The 27820-nt window shown below is 36.4% G+C and overlaps 1 protein-coding gene across 6 annotated transcripts in view; it reads right to left on the bottom strand.

The window, feature by feature from the left end:
- Positions 1-551: 551 nt before the first annotated feature.
- The window catches only part of MEIKIN (meiotic kinetochore factor), a 77884-nt gene continuing 50615 nt past the window's right edge, over positions 552-27820 (bottom strand). For 2 of the 6 annotated variants that reach the window (XM_025432539.3, XM_025432538.3), the window contains 5 exons: positions 23344-23508; positions 21245-21325; positions 18961-19080; positions 9893-10016; positions 552-959 (listed from right to left, as the gene is read on the bottom strand). In XM_025432539.3, the coding sequence (XP_025288324.1) occupies positions 928-959; positions 9893-10016; positions 18961-19080; positions 21245-21325; positions 23344-23508 (522 nt within the window). In that variant the 3' untranslated portion in view covers positions 552-927. Of the gene's footprint in view, positions 960-9892; positions 10017-18960; positions 19081-19542; positions 20136-21244; positions 21326-23343; positions 23509-27820 lie in introns of those variants that run through there. The other 4 variants (XR_003129824.3, XR_003129823.3, XR_003129828.3 and 1 more) reach the window with 4 other exon arrangements.

The following is a 27820-nucleotide window of genomic DNA, read 5'->3' on the forward strand; positions in this document are numbered from 1 at the left end:
TAGATGGAAATGTGAAATAGAAATCACAAATAGGTCTGTTAAAGACCTTATCAAATCATTTATAAAAATATATTCATGGAACCCCTCTTTAAAAATGAATGCTAAATAGTCTACATAAACTCAAATTGGTTCATCGATTTTAGAATTTTCTTTCTTATTGAAGCAGCTTTGAAAAATTTAATCTTATTTACTTTTATGTAGGATAATATTAGTAAATGATCAAGAACTAAAATTTTACCAACAGTTTTATGACTGTACTATGTTCACTGACAACAGGACTGCTTCTTTTTAGAAAGGGCAGTGTGGAGATGCTGTAACAAATAATATCACACACACACAAACGCACAGAATCTCACAGACAGTATTAGCTAAAGGAGGTTTGAGGATGAGGTGATATATCAAAAACTTAGTGTATGATTGATTGTCCATATTCCACATTCCCTGCTTCAGCAAACTTGAGTATAGAGTTTCTTTCAGCCAGACCTGGAATTAGGTCTCTCACTCATGTGGTTTCAATTAAGTTCTGTTAAAAATAGCTCGTAATATAAGCATTTTCATTTTTAGTACTTCAAAAACTTTACTACTTTTACTGCATACAGAGGACAAACTTTGGGGAAAAAAATACAAAGGAAGTTACATAGTAACCTGGTATTTTGCTCTCTATAAATAGCTGAAATCATCTGTTTAGTATACAAGTTATTTGTTCTTATTTTACAGTACAAATACATATATTGAAGAGGCATTCAGAAGAATGTTTCTTTACTGATTAAAAGTAATCTCAGTAGAATTCCATCACCAGAATATATCACAAATAATTAAGAGAATTTTGATCTTTGAATTACTCTACTTTTAGGCAGATATTCTGTTTTATGGACTTTGACTTCACATTCATGCAGATCTTCAAAGTGGTGAAAATTCAGATGGCTGCTACATTCTGCCATTTGTTTTTATTATAATATCTGGAGAAAAATATATAACAATAGATTATTTCAGATACATCACAAGAAGGTGTCCAATAATTATTAATAACCAATCCTTGGGGGCAAGAACTCGTGACACCCAGCCAATCTAGTTTCATCCTGTCAAGCCTTAGAAATCCAGAGGCCATTAAAAAATAATTTTTAAAAAGGGAATAGCTGGCTCACTCCTTCCTGGACATGCTGAGAATATCTCTTTGAAGACACAAAAAGACCTACTCAATAACATTCCAATAGGAAGCCCAGCAAAGATGGCCGTCAGTGGCCTTAACAAGGCCTCTAACTCCAGCCATGTAACCCAGTTGTGCTTCTCATCCTCAGCCACTACTCAGGAAGAAGCCTCCCACATTTTCCTACCCACCCTTCCTTTGTATTCTCCTACTCTTTGCTGTAGCTAAACCCAGGTTCTTCCCAATACAGGATTCTGAGGACTTTGCCCCTAACATTTGGTTCCAGGAGACTCCAAGTGGAGCCAGTTTTATCTATTCCCACTGCCACTTTCATACTATGACATACTTCAGCCCCTGGCCTTTATCAATCATTCTAAAACTTCATTGTACCTTCATACAGGTCAAACTTCATACCAATTAGATTAGAATCTCTTGACAAAGGACTCAAATATCCAGGAAAGTCTGATATGCAGATAAGTTTGAATACCAGAGACTTCTATCTTCAACTGTTCAAACTGTGGTCCATGGACCAATAATTTCATCATCACATTCATTAGAAATGTAGAATCTGGGGCAGCTGGGGTGGCTCAGTGGTTTAGTGCCGCCTTTAGTCCAGGGCATGATCCTGGAGACCCGGGATCAAGTCCCACATCGGGCTCCCTGCGTGAAGCCCGTTTCTCTCTCTGCCTGTGTCTCTGCCTCTCTCTCTCTCTGTGTCTCTCATGAGTAAATTAAAAAAAAAGAAATTAAAAGAAAAGTAGAATGTTGGTCTCTCCATTCTAGATCCAATGAATCAAATCTCCACTTTAACAAGGTCTACAAGCAATTCACAAGCACATTAAAATTTGGGAAGCACTGCCTGTTCTACCCTCTACTCTTCCCTATTGTTTTCTTTACTGACCTCAGACAGTATCTGCTCATTTATTAAAAACTTTGAAAACTGGCCCCAGTAATCTGCTCCATACCAGTTTGTAGTAACTTCCCAAGTTGGTAATTGGCCCACTCAACTACTTAGTCTCACCTACCCCTACTCAGGCTTCACACATTATCCAAGGATGGACATCACCTAGAACATATCATTCCTGAAACTTTACAATAGTGGAGAGATAGGAGTCATCCTTTAACTGTCCTTTTCTCTCACCACCCTGGACCAGTACCTAATCAGTCACTAAGCCCTGGCAATTATACCAATACACATTTTTAGTTTAAACTGCTTCTCAAACCTCAGAAGTACTGAATCAGATCACTGAACCAATGCATTATTTATAAATTACCTAGCTGGTTTGAGCACTACACTTTGAGATACACTCAGATACTCTCAACTCTGTTCTTCAGGACTTTTGTAAAGCTCCCACCCAATCTTTCTATTTCTAAGCTCACTTTCTTTTCAAGTCATTGAAAAACTTCTAACCAGAATGAATTAATTAAAAATCAATTTGACCAGAAAAGTCAAAAGTCAGTGTGACATAGGAGGCTCTCCACAGTTTGTCCTCTGACAACTACTCAAGACTCAATTCTCAGAGTCCAATCTCCACTCCAGCCAAGCATAACTACTTTCATTTTTTTAAGATTTTATTTATTTATTCATGAGACACAGAGAGAGAGCGAGAGAGCGTGAGAGGCAGAGACACAAGCAGAGGGAGAAGCAGGCTCAATGCAGGGAGTCCAACGTGGGACTCGATCCCAGGTCTCCAGGATCAGAACCTGGGCTAAATGAAGGCAGTGCTAAACCGCTGAGCCACCGGGGCTGCCCAATTACCTGCTATATTCTTTACACATGATGGCACAACCAAATGTATCATCAAATATAACAACCATACCATATATTTAAGGCTTTTTCCAATTTAATAAAGAATAATTTCCAAAGAGAAAAAGAAAAACTTAGTCTTGAGGAATTAACCTAGTCTACAGAAATAAGTAATACTTCTTGCATAATGAGTGACTATTAGATTTCAGATGCCTTACATAGATTACCTCTAATCCTTACAACAACTCTCTGAGATAAGTACTACTATTATGCCAATTTTACAGATAGGAGGCTAAAGGTCAGAGAATTTAAGAAACTTACTCATGTGACAGAGCTAGGTTTTGAACTTAGGGATGTCTTACTCTTAAGTGATTTCTACTACCATTCCTAGGATACTCAAACCCTTTTCCATCTCATTTGTCATATTTCTGCCTGATCTTATTATCTAAAAACTCAAATTTCTCACTAAAGATGTATGTGTATCCAGTTAAAGGCTCTTATTGTACTACAAGCTTGAGATATGAACTTTTAACACATTATTCATCATGCATTCTAAAGATCAAAATAAAAGAGAAATAAAAAAACCTTATTATAAGGATAGCTTCAAGTTTTGTCTGATTTTCCAAAAGGTACTGTTAGTTTCGAAGTCTTCCAAAGCAAAGTTAAAAGTATCCCCTCCTGGATTCCTGCAGTGCCTTGTTCCAGTTTTATCATGTTGGACAGAAGACTGTGAGATCTGTCTCATCACTAGGCTGTAAGCCCTGGAGGGCTGAGGCTGTACTCCTATCTGCAGCTAATAGCACAGTGTGTAATACAAGCTTGTTGGCCAAATAGAAGTAATAATGTATTAGACATCTCTTGCTGTAATTGTAAGAAGTACAAAGAAATGATTTCCCAAGCTTCTTCTCAGCCAAAAACAAACAAAAAAAGTCTCTCTTTAAATAGAATACAGAAGTTCAATGTATAAAACAAAGAGAAGCAAAACTACTCTGTATGGATGAGCTGAGAAACTCAGACTTACCTACTCCACTCCCCATGCCTTGTTTGACAACTACCCAGCCAAAATATTGCAAACCAAGAAAGCTAAGTTCTAATTCTGATTCTACCAGTAATAAGTTGTGTTAATTCGGATGAGTCATTTATTGATCTGGCTAGGTCATTTTTATTATGTAAAATGAACAAAATAGACTAGCTCATTGAATGGCTTTGATGAGATCCCTGGGTGGCTCAGCAGTTTAGTGCCTGCCTTGGGCCCAGGGCATGGTCCTGGAGACTCGGGATCGAGTCCCACATGGAGCCTGCTTCTCCTTCTGCCTGTGCCTCTGCCTCTCTCTCTCTCTCTCTCTCCGTCTCTCATGAATGAATAAATTAATAAAATCTTTTTTAAAAAAATAAATGGCTTTGAAATTTTAGTGCTTATTGGAATCACTGTGAGAGTTCTTCAAATTGCAGATCCCTGTGCCATAGCTCTAGGGAATGTAATTTGTCAGGTCTACAATAATTCTGGTGTAGGTGGTCAGAGGACCACACATTGAGAAACTGTGGACTGGATGTTTTCTAAGGCCTCTTTCGTTGGGCTGTCACTGTTCTCAAACTTCTACTTACCCATACCACATCTCTTTTGGACTCTTCTAGTAGTTCATTTTTACCACATTTTTTCTCAAATCAGCATTATTAATAAACAAGCATCATAATGAACAGGGGTCCTAGGTCATCAAAAGGGAGCTTCATCCTGCAGTCCTGATTAGATAACTGCCAAACTAGCTAAATGTTAAATGCCAGGACTAAAAATAGGCTGTTACATGTTTAAAATAACAGGATCACTAGTTAGCTTGGGGCTTTGCTATTTTTACTAAAGGAAAGGCAGAGACAAGTGGCCAGAAGTTGAAAGGGAATTACTTAAATGAAGAGGCTGCCAAATGAGGTGAGAGTCTTGAAAGAAGCCAGGAGGTGGCATAATTGGTTCAACATTCTTCAGAGGGGTCTCCGAATTAAACTAAAAATTTCAGTCTAAACTTTCAGGAAAACTTTCCAGACTCATTTTAGTTTTGATTTGTTGCATTCTTACACCCAGAATTGTGACATTACCTCATGTCATAAATTAATATGGCTGGCCAAAAAGATCAAATTAAGAGAAGTTTCTCTATTTTTATTTTTAACTTTTTATTGAAGTATAGCATTTACGCAGAAAGTATGCATATATGTACTGTAAAGCTTGATGGGTTTTCACAGACTTACTATACCCATGTAACCAGCATTCAGATAATGAAACAGAACACTAATGATACCCTAGAACTTCCTTTCATAACGCTTTCTAGTTAATAGCCCACAATGGTGATTTTCATCATAGTTTACTTTTGCCTAGCTTTGTACTAAACATAAGTAATGCTAAATGTACTCTACTGTGTCTGACTCCTTATGTGAGATTTATCAATACTGTTGCATGTAACTGCATATTTTTTATTCTCACTGCTGTATAGCACTCCCAACAAATGAAGGTACCACAGTTTATTAATCCATTCAACTGCTGATGGGCATTTGGATTATTTCTTGTTTAGGGCTATTATCTAAACCCTGCTATGAACATTCTAGCAAACATCTTTTGATGAACATATGTACATATTTCAGTTGGATGTACTCTTGGGAGTGAATTGCTGGGTCTCCTTGGCCTAGGGAAATGGAATAGCTGGGTCTCTTTCCACCTCAGTTAAATGTCTAGGGGCCCAGTGATATGAGAGATAAACTTCCTAAGGTAAAGAATAAGTTGTTGAATCTGGGTCCTCCTACAACCAAAAAAAAAAAAAAAAAAAAAAAAAAAAGAGGCACAATGCCTAGTAAGCCTTTTTAGCTTTTAGAGTCAACATATTTCTCATTTAAGTGTACTACTCCAACCCATTTACTAAGAGCCTGAAAGCTACTGGTTTTGAGGGAGCCTCAGAATAAAAGAAGGTTTTACAATAGATCCAGGCTACTATGCAAGATGCTCTGCCACTTGTACCATAATATCAGGCAAATCCAATGGTGCCTGAAGGGTTAGTGAAACATGTTTGGATATTGTAGGTGAATCACAGCACAAGTCCTTAAGATTTTGGAGAAAATCTCTAGCATTTTCTGTTAATAACTACTTTCCTTTTTACAAAACAGCTTTTGGTCTGCTACTGGGCCTTAGTAGAGCCTGAATACTTAACCATGGGATGCCAAGTTAAAATGAGAGCTGAGCTGGCCACCATGAATTATACATAGTCTGATATATCGAGCCACAAAGCTGGCTGTGCAGAACAGCACTGCATTGTCAAATAGAAATGGTATATATATGAAATTGAGCTCAAGCCCCAAAGGCACAAGTAAGTTAGATGAGGAAATGGCCCAAATGCCCATGGTTGCCACTGCTGTTATGCTATCTTCTGTCTCCCGGCCTGCACTTTTGGCATCATGGGGAGTTCTCCACAACCCGCTGATTGAGAGAAAAAACCCTCAGACTTGGTTACAGATGGTTCTGCATGATATGCAGACAACACCTAAAAGGGTCATCTATAGGACCTATAGTTCCTTTCTGGGACATCCCTGAAGGAAATTGGTGAAGGTAAATCTTTCCAGTGGGTAGAACTTCAAGAAATACATCTCACTATTCACTCTGTTGGAAGGAGAAATAGCCAGATATATGGTTATATACTGATTCACAGATTATGGCCAATAGTTTGGCGGGATAGTTAGGGACCTAAAAGGGACATGCTTGGAAAACTGATGACAAGGAAATTTAGAGAAGTATGTGGATAGACCTCTCTTAATGGGCAAAAACATGAAGGTAGGTATATGTGTCCCCTATGAATACTACCAAAGGGTGATCTCAGCAGACAAAGACTTTAAGAATCATAAGATGAACCACTCTGTGGATACCAGTCAGCCTCTTTCTCTAGCCACCTCCGTCATCACCCAATAAACTAAAAAACAAAGTGGCCATGGTGGCAGGGATGGTGGTTATTCATGGGCCCAGAAACTCACTGATATTAACTTGGCTATAGCCACTGATGAATATTCAATTGTTAGCAGCAGAGATTAACAATGAATCCACAGTATGGCACCATGGCACCATTCACTGCAGTGATCAACCAGCTACTGGGTGGCAGGTTGATTACCTTGAACCATTTCCATTACTGAAGGCACAGCATTTTATTCTTACTGGAATAGACACTTATTCTGGATATGAATTTGCCTGTCCTGCATGCAATGCTACTGCCAAAACAACCATCCAAGGACTGAGAAAATACTTTATCCACCATCATGGTACCCCACATAGCATGTTTTGATCAAAGAACTCACTTCACAGCACAAGAAGTATGGCAAAAGGCCCAAGCTCATGGAATTTACTGGTCTTTCCATGTCCCCCACCATCTTGAAGCAGTTGGCTTGACAGACTAGTGGAATGGCCTTTTGAATTTTTTTTTAATTTTTATTTATTTATGATAGTCACAGAGAGAGAGAGAGAGGCAGAGACACAGGCAGAGGGAGAAGCAGGCTCCATGCACCGGGAGCCCAATGTAGGATTTGATCCCAGGTTTCCAGGATCGCGCCCTGGGCCAAAGGCAGGCACCAAACCACTGCGCCACCCAGGGATCCCTGGAATGGCCTTTTGAAGACTCAGTTGAAGTAACCTTTAGGCAGCAATATTTTGCAGGGCTGAGACAAGATTTTCCAGAATGTTGTATATGCTCTGAATCGGCATCTAATATATGGTGCTATTTCTCCCACAGCCAGGATTCATAGGTCCAGGAACCAAGAAATGGAGGTAGAAGTGAGATCACTCAATATTACCCTTAGAGCCCACTAGCAAAATTTTCTGCTTCCTGCTCCCATGACAGACCATGCTCTGCTGGCCTAGAGGTCTTAGTTCCAAAGGGAGGGATGCTTTCACCACGAGACACAACAATGATTCCATTAAACTGGAAGCTAAGATTGCCATCTGGCTGCTTTGGGCTCCTTTGGCCTCTGAATCAACAAGCAAAGAAGGGAATTACTGTGCTAGCCAGGGTGAATGATCCTGACCACTAAAGTGAAATTTCCTCCACAATGGAGGCAAGGAAGAGTAAGTCTGGAATACAGGAGATTCTTTAAGGCATCTCTTACCATGCCCTGTGATTAAGGTCAATGGAAAATTACAACAACTTTATCCAAGCAGGACTAATGGCCCAGACCCTACTAAATGAGTTTTATATTACCCCACTACTTTAAGAACTATGACCAGCTGAGGTGCTTGCTGAGGGAAGAGGAAATGTGAAATGCTAGTGGAGGAAGAATTATAAATAACAGTTATGTCCACCTAAGTTGTTTAAGAAAATATCTTTGTTTTCTTCCCTATCTTATTCCTATATCGTCTAACATAAAATGTATTAAAAGTTAACTCTATGTTATAGTACTTGAGTTACAGGATATCAAGAAGAGGAGTAAACACTACCCAAGGATTTTGCATCCTCTTCTAGGGAAGGAATTGACACATTTTGGGTTGTTTGTAGGACAACTGCATTATGTTAGGGAGAAGTATGACTTTGTTACTTTATTACAGATTAAATATGGTTTAAGGAGAGGTATATGATTACAAAGTTGACATGAAGTAGACTGTGATAGTTAATTGTATGTGTCAACTTGGTTAGGCTATATTAACCAATTAAATTAAATATTAATTTTGGTGTTGCTGTGAGGGTAATTTGTAGATAAGGTTAACATCTATAATAATGGACTTTAAGTAAAGGAAATTAGGTAGACCTCATCCAATCAGTTAAAAGGCCTTAAGAGCAAAACTGAGGTTTCTCTGAGAAAAAAGAAATTCCTCCTAAGGACTGCATCATCAGCTCCTACTCAAGACTTTCTAACCCACCCTACAGTTTTCAGCCAGACTCTACAACTGCCTAAGTCAATTCCTTAAAATAACACATATGTATATGTGTATATATATGAATATGTATATATGTGTAGATATATTCTAATCTTCTGCTTCTTTGGGAAAACCCTAACTGACATGGCATCTACTATTCCTTATCATCATTCTAATGTCATCAGAGACACAGATTAAAACAAAATCTATTATGTGGTTTCTGTCTTTGAAAATTTCCTAACCTGAAGAATAGGAAAATTAGCATTGTGAACTATGTGAAGTGGTAATATGTTAGTAAGTCTCAAATGAGTAGCACTGAATAAAGTATTCAAGGAACTTAGGGAAAAAGAGAAGACCTCTGTGAACTTAAGGAATGCTGAGGGAAGGCTCTGTGGCAGAAATGGGGACAAGGAGCAAAAGACAGTTTAGTTGGACTGAAGTTGTACATAATCCATTAAATTTCTATTGTTTAACTGCTTTCTTACTCATAAAAGTTCCCAGGCTCCAATGACTAATCAGACATCCTGTCTGATATACAGTTAGGAGAACAGAAAAATATAAACTTGGAGTTTAAAAGCCTTGAAAGATTGAATTCCTTGCAACTACCAGCAGTATGATCTTAGACAAATTGCATACCACTTTAAGCCACGGATTCTTCACATATAAAATGAGGGTAATAGTACACATCTGACTATTATAAAGCCATAGTAAGAAATAAATGAGATATAATAAGATATTTAGCTCTCAGTACCTTTTACAGAGGAAGTTCTCAACCAATGATAAGTGAACACAAAAATATTTGAAAAGTATTTTCACAAAGAATTTTCACAAAGTATTTTCACTTTTCACTAAAAGTGAGACCCAACAACACTAAATTTCAAACAGTTGTAAGAAAAAGTAATCCTAGATAAATCCATTTCAATCAATGGCATAAGCTAATTTTTCAAGATTAAATATCTGACATTCAAAAAAATATTTTACTCAAGTTCTAAAATCTCACCAAACTTTTTGTAATTTTACCATTTTCACTTTGTACAAGAACTTTTAGAATACAGTTTACAAGTGTAATTCCTGTGTGCATAAAGAATTTACAATGAAAAAATGTTTTATATCATTCACACAATAGTACCTTGGGGAATATCTTTAGGTGGAGAATATTTCTTCTTCTTTACAATAACATCTTTACTTTTCACTTGTCTAGTTCCTGGTGTTGCTCTAATAATACAACACATTTCTGATGTATTTGAAGGAAACTAAAAAAGAAAAAAAAGCAGATAGTGCATAATTCTTTTAGGTACTATAGGTATACATTGTTTTATTTCAAAGCAAATCGTTTCAACATCCATATTTCATACAAATTAATGATAGGAAGCATTTGTGAAATGCTTACTCCACTCTAGACATTCATGAATTGGTTTTTAAGCATTTGCTTATTTAATACTCACAAGAACCAGAAACAGCAGATTATATCATCCTCACTTGTAAAATGAGGAAATGTAGGTTCAGAGAATTTACATACCTTATCAAAGGACACAGAGAAAGTAATGATAGAGTTGAGATTCAAGCACTCCAAAGTGCAAGAGAGCAAATTTACATGATTTACTGAATTAACACACAAATTTATTTTAATTCTGAGCCAAATACTAGATTCCTTGATTTCCCAACTCAATGAATTTTTTTAAAAAGGTTTTTATTTATTTACTCATAGAGACACAGAGAGAGAGAGAGGCAGAGACACAGGCAGAGGGAGAAGCAGGCTCCACGCAGGGAACTCGATGTGGGACTCGATACCCCGGGCTGCAGGCGGCGCTAAACCGCTGTGCCACCAAGGCTGCCCCCAACTCAATTAATTTTGACAACTGCCCATTAAACAGAAAGACTCTAGAATAAAGAAATAGTGTATTTTCCAAAAGTGACATATCTAGTTTCTTAGAACTCAGAAATAGACATATGTATTTACCAAGGGCTCTTCCCATTGTAAGTAAAGCCTATATAGAAACAACTTCTACTATAAAATTTATATCATTTTCTGTGGTGGGCATCTGCTATTTTCCTGCCCAGCATCATTTCTGTTCTTCTGAACAGAACCAGAGTTTTCTTGGGAGAATCTACCAAAGATGTACAGATGGCAAGTAAGCATATTAAAGGATGTTCCATATCATATTTCCTCATCAGGGAGATGCAAATTAAAACAGCAATTAGATACTACCACACACCTATTAGAATGGCCAATATCTAAAATACTGACAATAGTAAACCTTTATTCAAACTCATAGAATGCACAACACCAAGAGTGGAACCTAAGTTAAACCATGGACTGTGGGTGATTATAATATGCCAATGTAGATTCATCCTTGGATTAAAAAAAATGTCACTTGGTACATGGTTGATAATGGTGGTGGCTATGTATGTATTGAAGCAGTGATATATAAGAAATCTCTGCATGTCTCTCAATTTTGCTGCAAACCTGAAACTTATTTAAAAATTAAAAAAACATTTTTTAAGGAAAAGTAAACGTATACAAATATATATATATATATATATATACCATGTTAACGACAGTCAAAAGAAAGCTAGATATAATAGCTATATTAATATCAGAAAAAGTAGATTTATATGCAAAGAATATTACCAGGAATAAAGAAGATCCTTCATAATGATAAAAGGGTGAATTAATCAAGAAAACCTAACAACCATAAGCAATTTTAATTGTTTACATACCTAGTAATACAGCCTCAAAATATATAAAACAAAAAGGGTAGAAATAAAAGGAAAAATAGACAAATCCACCATCATAGTCTAATATTTTAATACCTCTTAATAATTGATAGAATAAATAGGCAAAAAATCAGCAAAGGTACAATTGATTTGAACAGTACTACCACTCAACCTGATGCAACTGATACTGTAGATCATTCTACTAAAAAAAGAATATGCATTATTCTCAAGTGTTGTAGAGCATATACCAAAATAAACCAAATAGATTATAAAACATATCTCAATAAAGGCATACATACAAAGCATACAAAGAATGGTCTTAGACTGCAATGGGATTAAATTTAGCAATTAGTAACTGAAAGATCTCTGAAAATTTTCCAAATATGTAGACAAAAAATAGCATACTTCCAAAGGCCATGGATCCAAGAATAAACAGATATGGCAAGTGGAAAGTATTTAAACTGCATGAAAATGAAACTACAGCATATAAAAACTTTTGGGATGCTGCTAAAGCAGTAGTTGAAGAGAATAAGTAACATTAAGTATCTACCGTAGAAAAGAACTCAGCTTCCACATTAAGAAAGTAAAAGTAACAAAACCAAATTTAAACCCAAAATAAGCAGACAAAAGAAAATAATATGAAAGCAAAAATCAATGAAATATAAAATAGAAAAACAATAAAGCGGGGCACCTGGTTAAGCATCTGACTCTTGATTTCAGCTCAAGTCATGATTGCAGGGTCATGAGATCAAGCCCCACATTGGGCTCTGCACTCAGCATGGAGTCAGTTTGAGATGCTCTCTTTCTCTCTCCCTCAGCCGCTCTCCCTGCTCATGCTCTCTCTAAATAACTAAATAAGTAAAATCTTAAAAAAAAAAAAAAAGAAAAGAAAAACAATAGATAAAAATCAATGAAACCAAACTTCTAGCCAGATTAATGTGGAAAGAAAAAAGAAGACACAAATTACCAATATCAGGAATGAGAAAGGCTATATCACTACAGATACCAACATATTAAAAGTATAATCAGGGAATAATATAAACAACATTTGGCAATAAATTTGACAACTAATAGAAAACGGACAACTTTCTTGAAATACACAAACTAACAAAGCTCACTCAAGAAGAAATAGGTAAGCTGAATAGCCCTAAAGAGATTTTTAACTGCAGCTTACTTCCTTCCAAAAGAGAGAACTCCAGGCCTAGATGGCTTCACTAAACATTTAAGGCAGAAATAATACTAATTCTTTTCCAGAAAATTGAAGATGAAGGAGTACTTCCCAACTTGTTCTATGAGGCTAGCATTACTCTCATGCTAAACTCAGCATGTTAAATATTAGATAGATAGATAGATAGATAGATAGATAGAACGAACTACAGACTCTCATGAACACTGATGGAAAAATTCTAAAATATTTTTAGCAAATCAAATACATCAATACATAAAAAGAAAAATACACCTTAACTAAGTGGGATTTATCCTGGGATGCAGAGTTGATTTAACATTAGAACATAAATCAGCATATTATATTCAATTCATAATCATCATCAATTCGCCATATTAACAAACTAAAAAAGAAAAATCCTGGGCAGCCCGGGTGGCTTAGCAGTTTAGCACTGCCGTTAGTCCAGGGTGTGATCCTGGAGACCCAGGATTGAGTCCCATTTCGGGCTCCCTGCATGGAGCCTGGTTCTCTCTGCCTGTGTCTCTGCTTCTTTCTGTGTGTCTCTCATGAATAAATAAATAAAATCTTTTTTTTTTTTAAAGAAAAGAAAAATCCTATTACCACCTCAATAGTTACAAAAAGTGCATTCAGCAAAAATCCAACATCCATTCCTGATAAAAACTTTTAAGCGTAATAGGAATAGATGGGAACCTCCTCATCCTAAGAAAACCTTATAGCTAAGATCATATTTAATGGTGAACTACTGAATGCTCCCCACTAAAGCATAGAAACAAGACAAGGGTTTCTGCTCTCCCCACTATCTCCCGGCATTGGACAGGAAAACCTAGTCAGTGAAATTAGGCAAGAAAAAAAAAAAAGCATCCAGATTAAAAGGCAGAGGTAGGGGTGCCTGGGTGGCTCAAGTGGTTAAGGGTCCAACTCTTGATCTTGGCTGAAGCCATGATCACAGAGTGGTGAGATTGAGCCCTGTGCTGGGCTCCACGCTGATCACAGAGTCCGCTTGAGATTCTCTCCCTTTCCCACTGCACCTCTCCCTACTCTTTGTCTCCATTTCTCTAAAATAATTAAATAAATAAAATCTTTTAAAAAATCATTTTTTCGGGGATCCCTGGGTGGCGCAGCAGTTTAGCGCCTGCCTTTGGCCCAGGGCGCGATCCTGGAGACCCGGTATCAAATCCCACGTCCGGCTCCCGGTGCATGGAGCCTGCTTCTCCCTCTGCCTATGTCTCTGCCTCTCTCTCTCTCTGTGTGTGTGTGACTATAATAAATAAATAAATAAATAAATAATAAATAAATAAATAAATAAATAAATAAATAAATAAATAATTTTAAAAATCCTTTTTTCCCCCACAGACAACATAATTGCCTATGGCATCATGGAAACTTGTAGGGGTGAGAACTACTAGAAATAATAATTAAGTTTAGCAAATTTGCAGTACACTTGTTATGAGTGGAATGTTTCTGTCCCCACAAAACTCATATGTTGAATCCCTAATTCCCAATGAAACTGATTTTAGAGATAGGCTCTGTGAGAAGGTGATAAAGGTTAATTGAATTAAGAAGGGCAAAGTCCTAATCTGAGAGTGCTGGTGCCCTTTTAAGAGGAGGAAGAGATATAAGAGCTCTTTTAAACTTCACACACAGAGAGAAAGGCCATGTGAAATCATAGCAAGAAGATGAACATCTACAAGTCAGAAGAAAGCCTTTCCAGGACTTGCATAAGTTATAAGTTAACATCTTGGTCTTGGACTTTCCAGACTCCAGGATTGTGACAAAATAAATTTCTGTTGTTTAAGCCGCCCAGTCTATGGTATCTTATTATCGCGACCCAAACAGACTAATAATAATGATCAGTACATACACACACAAAGTATTTCTATATGCTAGCAATTAATAGTCAGATATTGAAAAAGAATACCATTTATAATAGTATCAAAAATATAAAATACTGTCATCGGGTAGGAAATAATGACATCAAGTAGGAATAAAGACCCAAACAGTAAAAATTACAGAATAATTTGGAGAGAAATTAATTAAAGAAGTCCTAAAAAATGGATGGCTATACATTGTTCTTGAGTTGGAAGATTCAATATTGCCATGATATCAATTATCCCCAAATTAATCTGTAGATTCAAGGCAATTCTAATCAGAATTCCACAGGATTTTTTTTTGTTTTGGTAGAAATCAACAAGCTGATTCTAAAATTCATATAGACAAGCAAAGGACCTAAAGTAACCAAAACAATTGAAAAAGAAGAACAAAGTTAGAGGCTAACATTAATTTCAAGAATTATTATAGTACCTCATTATCCAATGCTCTGTGGGACTTACACAAAGATAGACAACAGTATAATCTCATACAAACTCATACAAATCCATGGATAACCATTTTTCAACAAATGCGGAAAGGCAATACAGTGGAAAAAGAATACTCAACAAATGTTGTTAGAATAATTGAATGTCTGTATGCAAATACATAAACAAACTTGAATCTGTACCTCACACCATAAGCAAAAAATTAACTCAAAGGCATTAGTGTAAAACTTTAAAACTTCCAGAAGAAAACCTAGGAAAAAATCTCTGTGACACTGGTTTAGGCAAAGATTTCTTAGATATGACAACAAAGGCATACTCATAAAAAAAAAATAAACAAAAAAATTGACAAGTTGGACTTCATCAAAGTTAAAAATTATGTTCCTTAAGGGACGCTCTTTTGCAAGAAACTACATCTTATATGATTCCATTTATAACAAATGTCCAGGAAAGTTTACTCTAGACACAGAAAGTAGATTAGTATTTGCCTAAATACTGAGCATGAGAACAGGGCTTAACTGTAAATAAGTGTGAAGGATTTGAAGTGTTCTAAAACTGACATATGTAATTGTTGCACTACGCCATAAATATACTAAGAATCACAGAACTGTAAACTTGAAATGGGTGAATCTTATGATATGTAAAAAACACAAAAAGTCTGCTTTTTCATTTAAAAAAAAAAAGATAGTGGAGGGGCACCTGGGTGGCTCAGTTGGTTACATATCTGCCTTTGGCTCAGATCATGATCCCAAGGTCTTGAGATCGAGCTCTGCATCAGGCTCCCTGATCAGTGGGGAGCCTGCTTCTCCCTCTCCTCCCTGCTTGTCCTCTCTCTCTTGCTATCTCTGTCACTATCTCTGTCTCTCTCTCAAACAAACAAATAAATAAATAAAATCTTTAAAAATAAAATCTTTAAAAAAAAGTGGAATGGATAAAAAGACAAGGTATGGACTGGGAGAATATCTTTCAAAGCATATATCAGATAAAGGATTTACATCAAGAATATATAAGGAACACTTCAAATTCTACAAATAAGAAAATCATTTTTTTAATGTGCAAAAGATATGAACAGGTATGTCACCAAAGTAAATATATAGATGACAAATAAGCACATAAAAATGTGATCAACATTATTGGTCATTAGGGAAATGCAAATTAAAACCACGGTAAAATATCACTTTATACTAATTGGAGAGGTTAAAGTTAAAAGACTGACCATACTAAAGGTTAAGATTAATTTAACTAAAGGTTCACATTAAAAGATTGACCAAACTAAATGCAGATGAAATGTTGATGTAGAGAAACTACAAGTCTCAAATATTGTTGGTGGAAATGTAAAATGGTAATACCACTTTAGAAAACAGTTTGGAAATATCCTAGGCACATTACCCAATAAGAAAGGAAATATACATCCATACAGTTAAAGAAGAAATTATACAGTAAGATTTTATTCAAAATTTTGCAATAGAGTTCATTCATTATGTTGTTATAGCTGAAACTAATGTAAGATTGCATGTCAACCATACTTTTTTTAAAAAGACACTATAATAGGGTATTATAATAGGGGAGAGAAATTGGGCTCAAATCCAAATACAGCAAATACAGCTAGGGATTTACAGCAGATGAAAAGAATGGAGGTCTCAATGGTTAAAAATTACTATGAGAAGACATCAAATGTAAGGAGATTCCTGTTAGACTGACCTTGTGATATCGTGATTTTTAAAAAAAGATTTATTCATCTATTTTTATTTGAGAGAGGGAGAGCATGAGCCAGGGGTGGGGGAGAAAGAGAGAGAGAGAATCTCCAGCAGACTCCCCACTGAGCTTAAGCCCAATACAGAGCCTGATCTCAGGACCCAAGCTGAAATCAAGAGTCAGCCACTCAACTGAATCAGTCATCCAGGGCCCTGATATTGTGATTTTTAATAAGAAAAATAGATTTTGTTTTCACTTCCATTGACAGCACGGAGCTCCTAAAACCCTGGGAATTTCCTAAGTGATAAGAGCAATAAAGGTGTTTCTGTTAATGTGATAGAACTTTTGGAATGCACCTAAGGGTGGGGATTGGTTGCTAGGCGAATCAATCCTGGATTAGAGGATTGAAACTTTCAGGCCAACCTCATAACCTCCAGGTAGGGTAGAGGGGCCAGAGACTTACTCAGTTGCCAATGGCCAATGATTTAATCAACTGTACCTATGTAATAAAGCTGTCACCAGCTAGACTCCAAGACACGACCTTTACTGCCCACCTGCTTGTAGTCACCAACCTTTGTTTCACATTCTTCCTTAAGCTCTTTTTCCAGTTTATCTCTTAACCCAGGCAAAGACCTAAGGGGCACAGGATCCTGAGATGGAAACCCAAACTACCCCTCCAACAATAATGACTGCCTGGAAGAAAAGCTTCCATGGCCCAAGCCACCCAGACCAGTTTGGGCTTAGCTCCCTTCATGACTCATGTCTACACAGATAAACTGTGGAATGACCAATGTAATGATGGACAGTTACCTTTACCTCGTTATAATGCTAAAATCCCTGCCCAAGGAGGAGCACCAGCCTCATTTACATAACATACAATGTATATATAGGCATGTCCCCTTAAGCCACATGTGCCACCTTGTGCCTCCCTCTACATATGATGACAAGACTCTCCTATCTAAATATTCATCCTAACCCTAAATAAAATTAACCCATTCACCCTTGCTGGGGAGTCACAGCTTTGTAAGTTATACTTCACAATCTCCTTATTCGCTGCAAATAGTTTTCTTTGTGGGACAACTCTACCTGGTATAGTTTCTACATGTGACTTTCAAGAAGAGAACCTATGTTAGTTTGGTTACAAAGCTTCCATAAAATCCCAAAAGAATAGGGTTCAGAGAGTATCTGGGTTGATGAAAACAAGGAGATTCAAGGAGAATGGTTACCTGCAAGAAAGCATGAAAGCTCTTTGCCCTTTCTTTATACCTTGCCCTATACATCTCTTTCATGTGGCTATTCCTGAGTTCTATTTTTTATAATATACCAGTAATATAGTAAGTAAAAGGTTTTCTGAGTTCTCTAATAAACAAATAGAATCCAAACAGGGGATCATGGGAACCTCTGATTTATAGGCAGTTAGTCAGAAGTAAAGGTAACAATTTAAATGTGCAAGTGGAATCTGAAGTGGAGGATGGTCTTGTGGAACTAGCCCTTTACCTGTGGAATCTGATGCTATCTTCAGTTAGATAGTGTCAGAATTGTGTTGAATTCTAGGAAACCCAGCTGATGTCAAACATATTACTTGCTGGAGGTATGGCAACTCCCTCAAGTTATGCCTTTTTCTCTTACTCTATCCTTCTGTTACTCTCTCTGCTCCGACAACCCATCTTTCTGGCTCTTTCTTTCTTTCCACCCCACTTCCTGTTCTCTCTTTTACTGCTCATCCTCTATGGCTCTTAGTTTTATGAATTTTATTTCTTCTTTTTTAATCGAGCAATGTACTTCCATGTATTTATCCTAACAATGAAATTGGTGATCACAATTTAAATATACAGATGAAAACAGAGTTTTGGATCAAAGGAGGCTAACAATGTTTCCTCTAGTTGTTTAATAGCCTCAAGTTCTGGGGCATCTGGGTGGCTCAGTCAGTTAACTGTCTGCCTTTGGCTCAGGTCATGATCGAGTCCTGGAATCGAGTCCTGTGTGCGTCAGGCTCCCTGCTCAGTCAAGAGTCTGTTTCTCCCTCTACCCCTTATCCTGCTTGTTCTCTCAATCTCTCTCTCAAATAAATAAATAAAATTAAAAAAACATAGCCCCAAGTCCTGACAATGTAGTGTTCAGGCTGTGGCAGCCTAATAGCCTTTATTTAGAATTGAACTGATGGCTGCCTCCTCATGTGGATGATGTCAGCCTCAAATTACAGACTTCTTAAAGTATCCCATACACAAAGTATTTAATATAACAGTAATCATTTATGTTAGTAATTAAAGAAGAAATAGAAAATACCTCATTTGAAGAGTTTTCTTGCAAATTTGAAACAGGAACAATTTCATTTGAGTTAACATAATTGCTGACATTTGGAAGTAGTTCTTCAAAAGATGCTTTCTGCACTGAGGACAAATCAATCTATAAAAAAAATGTTACTCTTATAGAAGTCAAATGTGGCAGAAACAATTATTTTTACATAATTAAAGTTGAAATACTATCTCATTAGAAGCATTTTCTTGCAAAAAAGTTCAGAGTTTCTTTCTGAGGTGATAAAAAGATCTAAAATTGACTGTGGTGATGGTTACACATAATAGTGAATATACTAAAAAACACCGAACTTCACACTCTAAATAGGTGAATTGTATGGTATGTTAATTACATTTCAATAAAGTTGTTTTTTAAAAGCCCACTACAAAAAAAGTGTTAAACATGCAGTTACCATGTGACTCAGCAATTCTACTTCCTCTTCTAGGCATATACCCAATACAAATGAAAACACATATTCACACAAAAACTTATACATGAACATTCATAGCAATATTATTCTTTCAAATGCCCCCAAACTGATAAATCAGGAAACAAAATATGGTATATCCTTACCATGGGATATTATTCAGCCATAAATAAGCGAGAAAGTACATATTATAAAATGGATGAACTTTGAAAACATTGTTAAGTGAAAGAAGCCAGACACAAAGGCCATGTATTATACAATTCCATTTATATGAAATAGCCAGAATAAGGAAACTTGTAAAGAACCCTTTTTCCCAGCTTGAAAAACTGATCTTTGGTTAATTCTCATGCTCTTTTTCACTAGGAACCTGATAAAGTTAACAATGCCAACATTGCTAGTGGTAAAAATGATGTCTGAATGATAAACTCTAGGTAGACTAGGAAGAACTATAAATGCACTATGAATCAATGATAAACACGCTATATGTAAATAAACTCTACAAAAAGCACCATAGTTTGGATTTCCCTGACTTATAATTTGGAGAGTCTCTTGTGGGGACCCTGGAAACTATGTCTGTGTGCTATTACAAAGGATACTGGACCTCATCTTCTTATATCTGAGCTGCTAAATAAACTGCTCCATGGACTTCTGTGAAGACTAATCCCACTGAAGAGGAACACCTGTTTCTGCCCTGCTTGTGAGTTGTATTCCTTTTGTTTACTTGAACCTAAGAAGAATTCTGGTTGGGTGAGAAATATTTAAACCATTACAAAGCAGCATTTTTTGCACTGGCCAAAAGGTGGAAGTAACCCAAATGTCGACAGACAGATGAATAGATAAAAAATATATATACACACAATGAAATATATTCAGCCTTTGAAAAGGAAAAAAATTCTGACACATGCTACAACATGAAGACACTATGCTAAAAGAAATCTATCACAAAAGGACAAATACTGTATGATTCTATTTATATGAAGTATCTAAAGCAGCCAGATTCACAAGAGGAAGGTAGAATTGTAGTTGATAAGGACTGAGGTATGGAGAAATGGGGACTTAGTGTTTAATTGTATAGAGTTTCAGTTTTGCAAGAAGAAAAACTTTGCAAGAAATTCGGCAGGGCACTGAGGTGGGCACTTGACGGGATGAGCACTGGGTGTTATTCTATATGTTAGCAAATTGAACACCAATAAAAAATACATTTATTTTTAAAATAAATAAATAAATAAATAAATAAATAAATAAATAAAACCAAACCAACTTAACTCTTAAAAAAAAAAAAAAAGTGATGGTTCCATAACATGTGAATGTACTTGAACTGTACAGTACAAAAGAGTTAAAATGGTAAATTTTAGGGGAGCCTGGATATCTCAGTAGGTTAAGTGTCCCATTCTTGATTTTGGCTCAGGTCACGATCCCACGGTTGCGAGATGGAGCCCCAAGTCAGGCTCTGCATTGAGAGCAGAGCCTGCTTAAGATTCTCTCTTCCTCTCTCTCTACCCCTCCCCCACCCCACTTGCGCACATGCACTTTCTCTCAAAAAAAACCAAAAACATTGTTAAAAATGGTGTATTTTACATCACATACATTTTGCCACAACAACAACAACAACAACAACAAATGAATGAAACCAAACAAACCAAACCCTGGTTGGTACTGCAGTATTCTACTCTTTCTTTAATGTACAGCAATATATAGAGTACTTCCAATGAAAGCATGTCTATACAACAGAAAAACACAGACATTATTCCCTTTGTAGAATATTCCCCTGGTGTGATAGAAACAGAATAACAAGGAGGAGGGGGAACCAAAACATAGATGCTACAAGTACCAAAGGCTAATACTTACCACCAAACCAGCAGTTTTCGAAGATGGAGTACTTGTTAAGAGGCCTCTGCTTTTCTTACCAGGAGTACTAGAATTTGTTCTCTATCAATGTTTTGTGAAATAGGGGATTCAATAGCAGAAATAAATAAACTAATTCAATACAGTAAAAACACAACATCAAATTAGTAGACTAGGTCATAATGTGCCATACTAATACAATTTTAATGTGCCAATTAAATTTTAAATCATTAGACAAGTATCTAAAGAATTTTCTGGCTTGAGCTAGGTCAAGCAACTCCTAAGAGTTCTGCATAGCACAAGAATTATACAAGAGTACTTTGGGTGAAATCACTCTTAATAGTAAGATAAGCTAATTAAAGTTTTGAACTAGGAAATGGTGCTTCAATTATCTTTCTTAACTATTAAGAAAAGTATTTTAATTTTAGCTTTTGTTTAATTGCTAATATATTATTATACTTTTTATGGAAAGGGATTTTAAGTTATTTGTGAAGCTGTTAAAACATATATAATAAGGGTAATTGGTTTAAAATACATACATTTAAATATATATACTTCCATTTATGCAATATCAAAGTTAGAGAAATTATAAAGATTCATTTTCTATTTTTTTAATTTTTTTTAATTTTTTTATTTAAATTCATTTTGCCAACATTCATTTTCTATTTCTTGAAGATGCAAAGAGGCAGAGAGAGAGACAGATGGATCAAGAAAGAGTGAGAGAGCAAGAGAAAGACAGGATCAGAAACCTAAAAGTTAGAGGGAGGGAAGGGGAAGGGAGAAAGGAAGGAAACAGAAAGAAAGGGAGAGAGGGAGGATAAGGAGACAAAAGAGAGAAAGACTGACAAGAGAGAAGAAAGGAGAAGACAGATGGAGACGATGGAGACCAACAGACTATGAACAGAAAGAGACTGGCAGAGAAACAAAGACAGAGAAGGAAAGATGGAGATCAAGACAGAAGAGAGACAGAGCTTGAGGCAGAGAGACAAAAATCAGAGAACAAGTCAAACAGGCAGAGCAGTGAAACAGAGTGACGGAGATACTCAAAAAGAGAGAAGACAGATAACTATTTCTAGAAATCAGCTGTCTCTTCAACTTTTAGATTCCAAGAAACAACCAGTCCCTCTGATAAATCTCTTTGAATAGGTATTTATTATATGCTGGCAACTTTGGAACAAAACTCAGAACTTCAACATCATAGGAAAGTTTATGTTAGGTTTCTTTTTTCTTTCTTTCTTCATTTCTTTCACATTTCCTTTCCCTTCCAGCTTAATGTCTCTTAAACTAGTTGTTTGTTCAAGATGTAATATGGGATTATTAGGAAAATTTGTATCAAAAAAAATGTTATGGGTATATTTACCTAGTACACTGAATATGTCAGCTGTCTAATATATTAGTTATTTAATCTTTTAACTTCTTCATCTGAACAATGGGGATTATTCTACCCCTAGGGATTATTGTGCAAAGATTACAAATAATATATGTAAAGAGAACCTACGGTGCCTATAGAGTAGGAGATACACAGTGATTGCTATTATTTACCATTGTGGCTGCCATGGAGGTGCTCTGGTCAGACCTCCTTGAACAAAGAAGCTGCTATTAGCTGACAGCTACTTGCCCCCTCCACCCCCTAGCCCCTGCCCCGCATTGCAGCTTTTCTGGAATCTGCTTCAGCTTTCAGGTTGAGGCCATCATCTTCTAGGCAACCCTCAGCCAACGTTTGAGCATAGGAATCAATGTAAGAATCCTGTAATGGATCATCTTTGCTCCAGATCTCACAGTGGGAGTGCTTTTGGCAAAGGGCTGAGACTATTCCTGCCCAATGCTGCTTTCTTCTTGTTCCTTTCTCTGGTATTAGTCCCTCCAGTATACTACTTGAACTCAATTCTGTCTGAATATCTTCTCCCCAGTGATCCCAAGAGACACAGTTGTTAACTGACAATCCATTAAAAATAATCTGCCTGTATACAGCTGTAAATATAAAGTTCTCTGCATTTTTTCCTTGATTTGTTAAGAAGTTATGTATATCTATATCTTCCCAATAAGTACATTTTCTTGATATAGGCTCATCAAGAATTAGTTAATAGAAGGTCAGTGCTTACCAATGCAGGTTCCAGGGGTTGAGAAAATGGAACTTTGGTAATTGATCTACCTGCGTTGGTTTCAATAACAGACCTCTGGTGAGATGAAGGAATCTTGATTTTTAGATGATGAAAACTTAACTTTGTTTGAAAATTTGTATCTCTAGGTTCAGGACCTTTTTCAGGCTGAAATAAATTCATAATCATGAAATGCACTCTACAATACTATAAAAACATTTGTAGCACTTCTCAGATGTCTTATTTTATTGTGATAAAAATGTTATAATTATAATTAAAATAGGGCATATATATAAATCATATACACATATAAATTTATATATATAATTCTATCATTATTCCCTCAACTTGAAAAAGTTTTCAACTTAAAGATAAATATTTTTGTAAAAAACGTAAGGCTTTCTATACATTAAAAAATAAAATCTATTGAAAGACAAAACAACTTAAAATACACACAACTCAAAAAATTTCCCTACCACGTTTAAAGTAGTATCTCCCAGTGTTCTGTAAAAAAATTTGATAGAGATCTATCTGTCATTAGTTAAAACTAAATTTTAGAAAAAAACATCAAATACATTTGCAAATACATTTGTAAATGTATTTATTATGTAATAATCTTCATTTAAGAGACCAAAAGTACTCTCTAAGACATTGGGAAGCTGCGACTACAAGAAAGTGTGCTGCTTTACCAATTAATCCCTGCACTGAAAATTGCAGACTGCTGAGTGACTACTTGTCCTATGTACCTTGTTCAGGGCTTCTGAGATGTATTTATAATAGTATTCCCAGTTTACATATATTCAATATAACTGAGAAGACGTGATTTGAGTTGAGTCCTGAAAGAATGACAGTATTTTGAGTTGCGGCTGAGGGTATAAAGAGAAGGTAGAAAGAAGGGAGGTAGAGGAAGGGAGGAAAAGAAGGAAAGAAGGATAGAAGGAAGGAAGGGAGGCAGCCAGCCAAGGAACTATCAGGTTCATTCTAAGCAAAGAAAAGAGTAAAGGTATACAGCAAAGAGCAAAGTACTTATGGGCATCTACTGGTCCATTTCTCTCATGTGTGCCTTGCACACAGCTATTTCTCTCACTCCTGTCATTATGCTCAGTAATTTCATTACACAAGTTGATAATCCATCTAGCCAACTGGACTAGTTGCTTGACTTCTGCATTTTCAATAACATTTTCCCCTCATGGGATTTTAGTCACTCTGTAATCAATATAGCTTTTTATCATCAACAGAAATTACAGAATCACTAATCTGGATAGTTTCTTATATCCTTCCAATCCCTGTTCAATTATATTCATGATCTAAACTCATCCCTCAATGAAATCTCCAACTGACTGAGCCTACCATTTATCTTCATACATTATCCTTCTCCTGTAATTCCTTCCTCATCTACCACCATCCATCATTGTCATTATCTCTTTCTCCTTCTATCACAGGTGTCTGACAAATCCCCAATGCCAGATGACTCCTCATATCAATATCCTCTATATGTCCACTGCAACTAAGTGCTGGGAAAATCATGCAGTCAGGCATATCAAAGTCACCACAAACTCAAAAGGAGCAACCACAGAGTGGCAATTCTTCTACACTTCTCTAGCTTCTCATGATTATTTCATTCTCATCCCATTTTCCTTAAACCTCTAGCCTCCTTCCCTCTACCATTCTCAACTGACAGTCTTACCTCACACTGCCCCACAACAATAGAAGCAATCAAACAGATGTGACCACTTAGGACTCAATTTTGGGTGCCTGGTACAAACTAAAAATGTGGGGCCTTTTGTTTAAAAAAAAAAAAAACTATTAAAACTGTCAAGGCAAAAAAAAAACTGTCAAGGCAACAGAAGAGCATTAAATGAAGTGTGAGATCCTTCTAAGCACAAAGTCATGTGCTACCACTACATTTACAAATACAGCACAATGGTAATATCACTCCTCTTTTACTTTTTTTAAAGACTTTATTTATTTATTCACAAGAGACACAGAGAGGCAGAGACATAGGCAGAGGGAGGAGAAGTAGGCTCCGTGCAGGGAGCTCGATGTGGGACTCAGACTCCAGGATCCTAAGACTCCAGGATCATGCCCTGAGCCAAAGGGCAATTGCTAAGCCATCCAGGCGTCCCAATCACTCCTCTTTTAAAGGCCAGTCCTTTAAAAAGTCCTTGTATTTTGGATCCCATCTTTCTTCATCTTTTCAAAGACTTCCCTCTTCCACATAATAGTATATGGAATTTGTTGAGATTTTCTTAAACTGCTTTATTGAGATATAATTCACATACCATAAAGCTCACCCATTTTTAAAAGTAAAATTCAACAGTTTTTAGTATATTCATTTTTAATTTTTATTTATCTTTTTTATTTAAATTCTAGTTAACATACAATGCAATATTGGTTTCTGGAGTAGAATTCCACGATTCATCAATTACCTATATCACCCAGTGCTCATCAAAAGAAGTGCCCTCTTTAATACCCATCAGACATCTAGCCCATCCTCCACCCCTTCCCTCCATCAACCCTCTGTTTGTTCTCTATTGTTAAGTCACTAACAGCTTGTTTCCTTCTCTCCTTTTTTCTTCGTTTCCCCCTTCCCATATATTCATCTGATTTCTTACTTAAATTCCACATATGAGTGAGATCATATAGTATTTCTTTCCCTGACTTATTTTGTTTAGCATGATACACTCTAGTTCCATCCACGTGATTGCAAATGGCAAGATTTCATCCTTTATGATGGCTAATATTCCATTTTGTGTGTGTGTGTGTGTGTGTGTGTGTGTGTACCAAATCTTCTTTATGCATTCATCAGTCGATGGATGTTTAGTCTCTTTCCATAATTTGACTTGTTGATAACACTGCTAAAAACACTGGAGTGCACGTACTCCCTTAAATCTGTATTTTTGTATCCTCTGGGAAAATACCTGGTAATGCACTTGCTGGATCATTGAGTAGTTCTACTTTTAACTTTTTTAGGAACCTTCAAACTGTTGTCCAGTGTGGCTGCACCAGTTTGCATTCCCATGAACAGTGCACAAGGATTCCCCTTTCTTTGCATCCTTGCCAACACCTGTTGTTTCTTGTACTAATTTTAGCCATTCTGACAGGTGTCAGATGATATCTCATCATGGTTTTGATTTGTATTTCCCTGATGATGAGTGATGTTGAGTGTCTTTTCCTGTGTCTATCAGCCACCTGGATGTCTTCTTTGGAAAAGTGTCTATTCATGTCTTTTGCCCATTTCTTAATTGGATTATTTGTTTTCTGGGTGTTTAATAAGTTCTTTATAGATTTTGGATACTAACCCTTTATAAGATATGTCATTTGCAAATATCTTTTCCCATTTTTTAAACCCCGCTGTGCAAAAGCTTTTTACCTTGATGAAGTCCCAATAGTTCATTTTTGCTTTTGTTTCCCTTGCCTCCAGTGAACTCAAGTAAGAAGTTGCTACTACAGCCAAGCTCAAAGAGATTTCTGCCTGTGTTCTCCTCTAGGATTTTGATGCTTTCCTATCTCACATTTAGGTCTTTCATCCATTTTGAATTTATTTTTCTGTATAGTGTAAAAAAGTGGTCCAGTTTCATTCTTTTGCATGTCACTGTCTTGTCTTCCCAACACCATTTGTTGAAGAGACTGTCTTGTTTCCATTGGATATTCTTTCCTGCTTTGTTGAAGATTAGTTGACCATATAGTTGTGGATCCATTTCTGAGTTCTCTATTCTCTTCTATTCATCTATATGTCTGTTTTTGTGCCAGTACCATACTGTCTTTATGACTACAGCTTTCTAATACAGCTTAAAATATAGAATCATGATGCCTCCATGATGTTTTTCTTTTTTTTTTTAAGATTTTATTTATTTATTCATGAGAGACACAGACTGAGAGAGAGAGGCAGAGACATAGGCAGAGGGAGAAGCAGGCTCCTCACAGGGAGCCCGATGCAGGACCTGATCCCGGATCCTGGGATCACAACCTGAGTCAAAGGCAGGTGCCCAACCGCTGAGCCACGCAGGGATCCCTGTTTTTCTTTTTCAGAATTGCTTTGGCTATTCCAGGACTTTTGCAGTTCCATACATATTTTAGGATTGTTCTAGCTCTGTGAAAAATGCTGGTGGTATATTGATAGGGATTGGAGTAAATGTGTAGATTGCTTTGGGTGATATACACATTTAAACAATGTGTGTTTTCCCAATCCATGAACATGAAGAGTGGTCGCTTTCCTACTTGTAGACTTGCAGGTTTTGTTCTTGAAGGACTGATTTCTTGGGTGCTCAGAAACATTTGATAACTACCTAGCTATATTAGAGGAACAAGACAAGGTTAGAGTCCCCCTAATCCTCTGCCATCTTAACTCCTCCTCCACCACAGCCTAATTTTAGAATATTTTGTTCCCTCTAAAAGAAACTTCATAACCTGTAGAAGTAAATCTCAATTTCACCCCAGCAGACTTACATAACCACTAATCTGTGTTTTTCTTTATTTG

Source organism: Canis lupus, chromosome 11, assembly GCF_003254725.2.
Source record: "Canis lupus dingo isolate Sandy chromosome 11, ASM325472v2, whole genome shotgun sequence".
Classification (NCBI taxonomy): domain Eukaryota; kingdom Metazoa; phylum Chordata; class Mammalia; order Carnivora; family Canidae; genus Canis; species Canis lupus.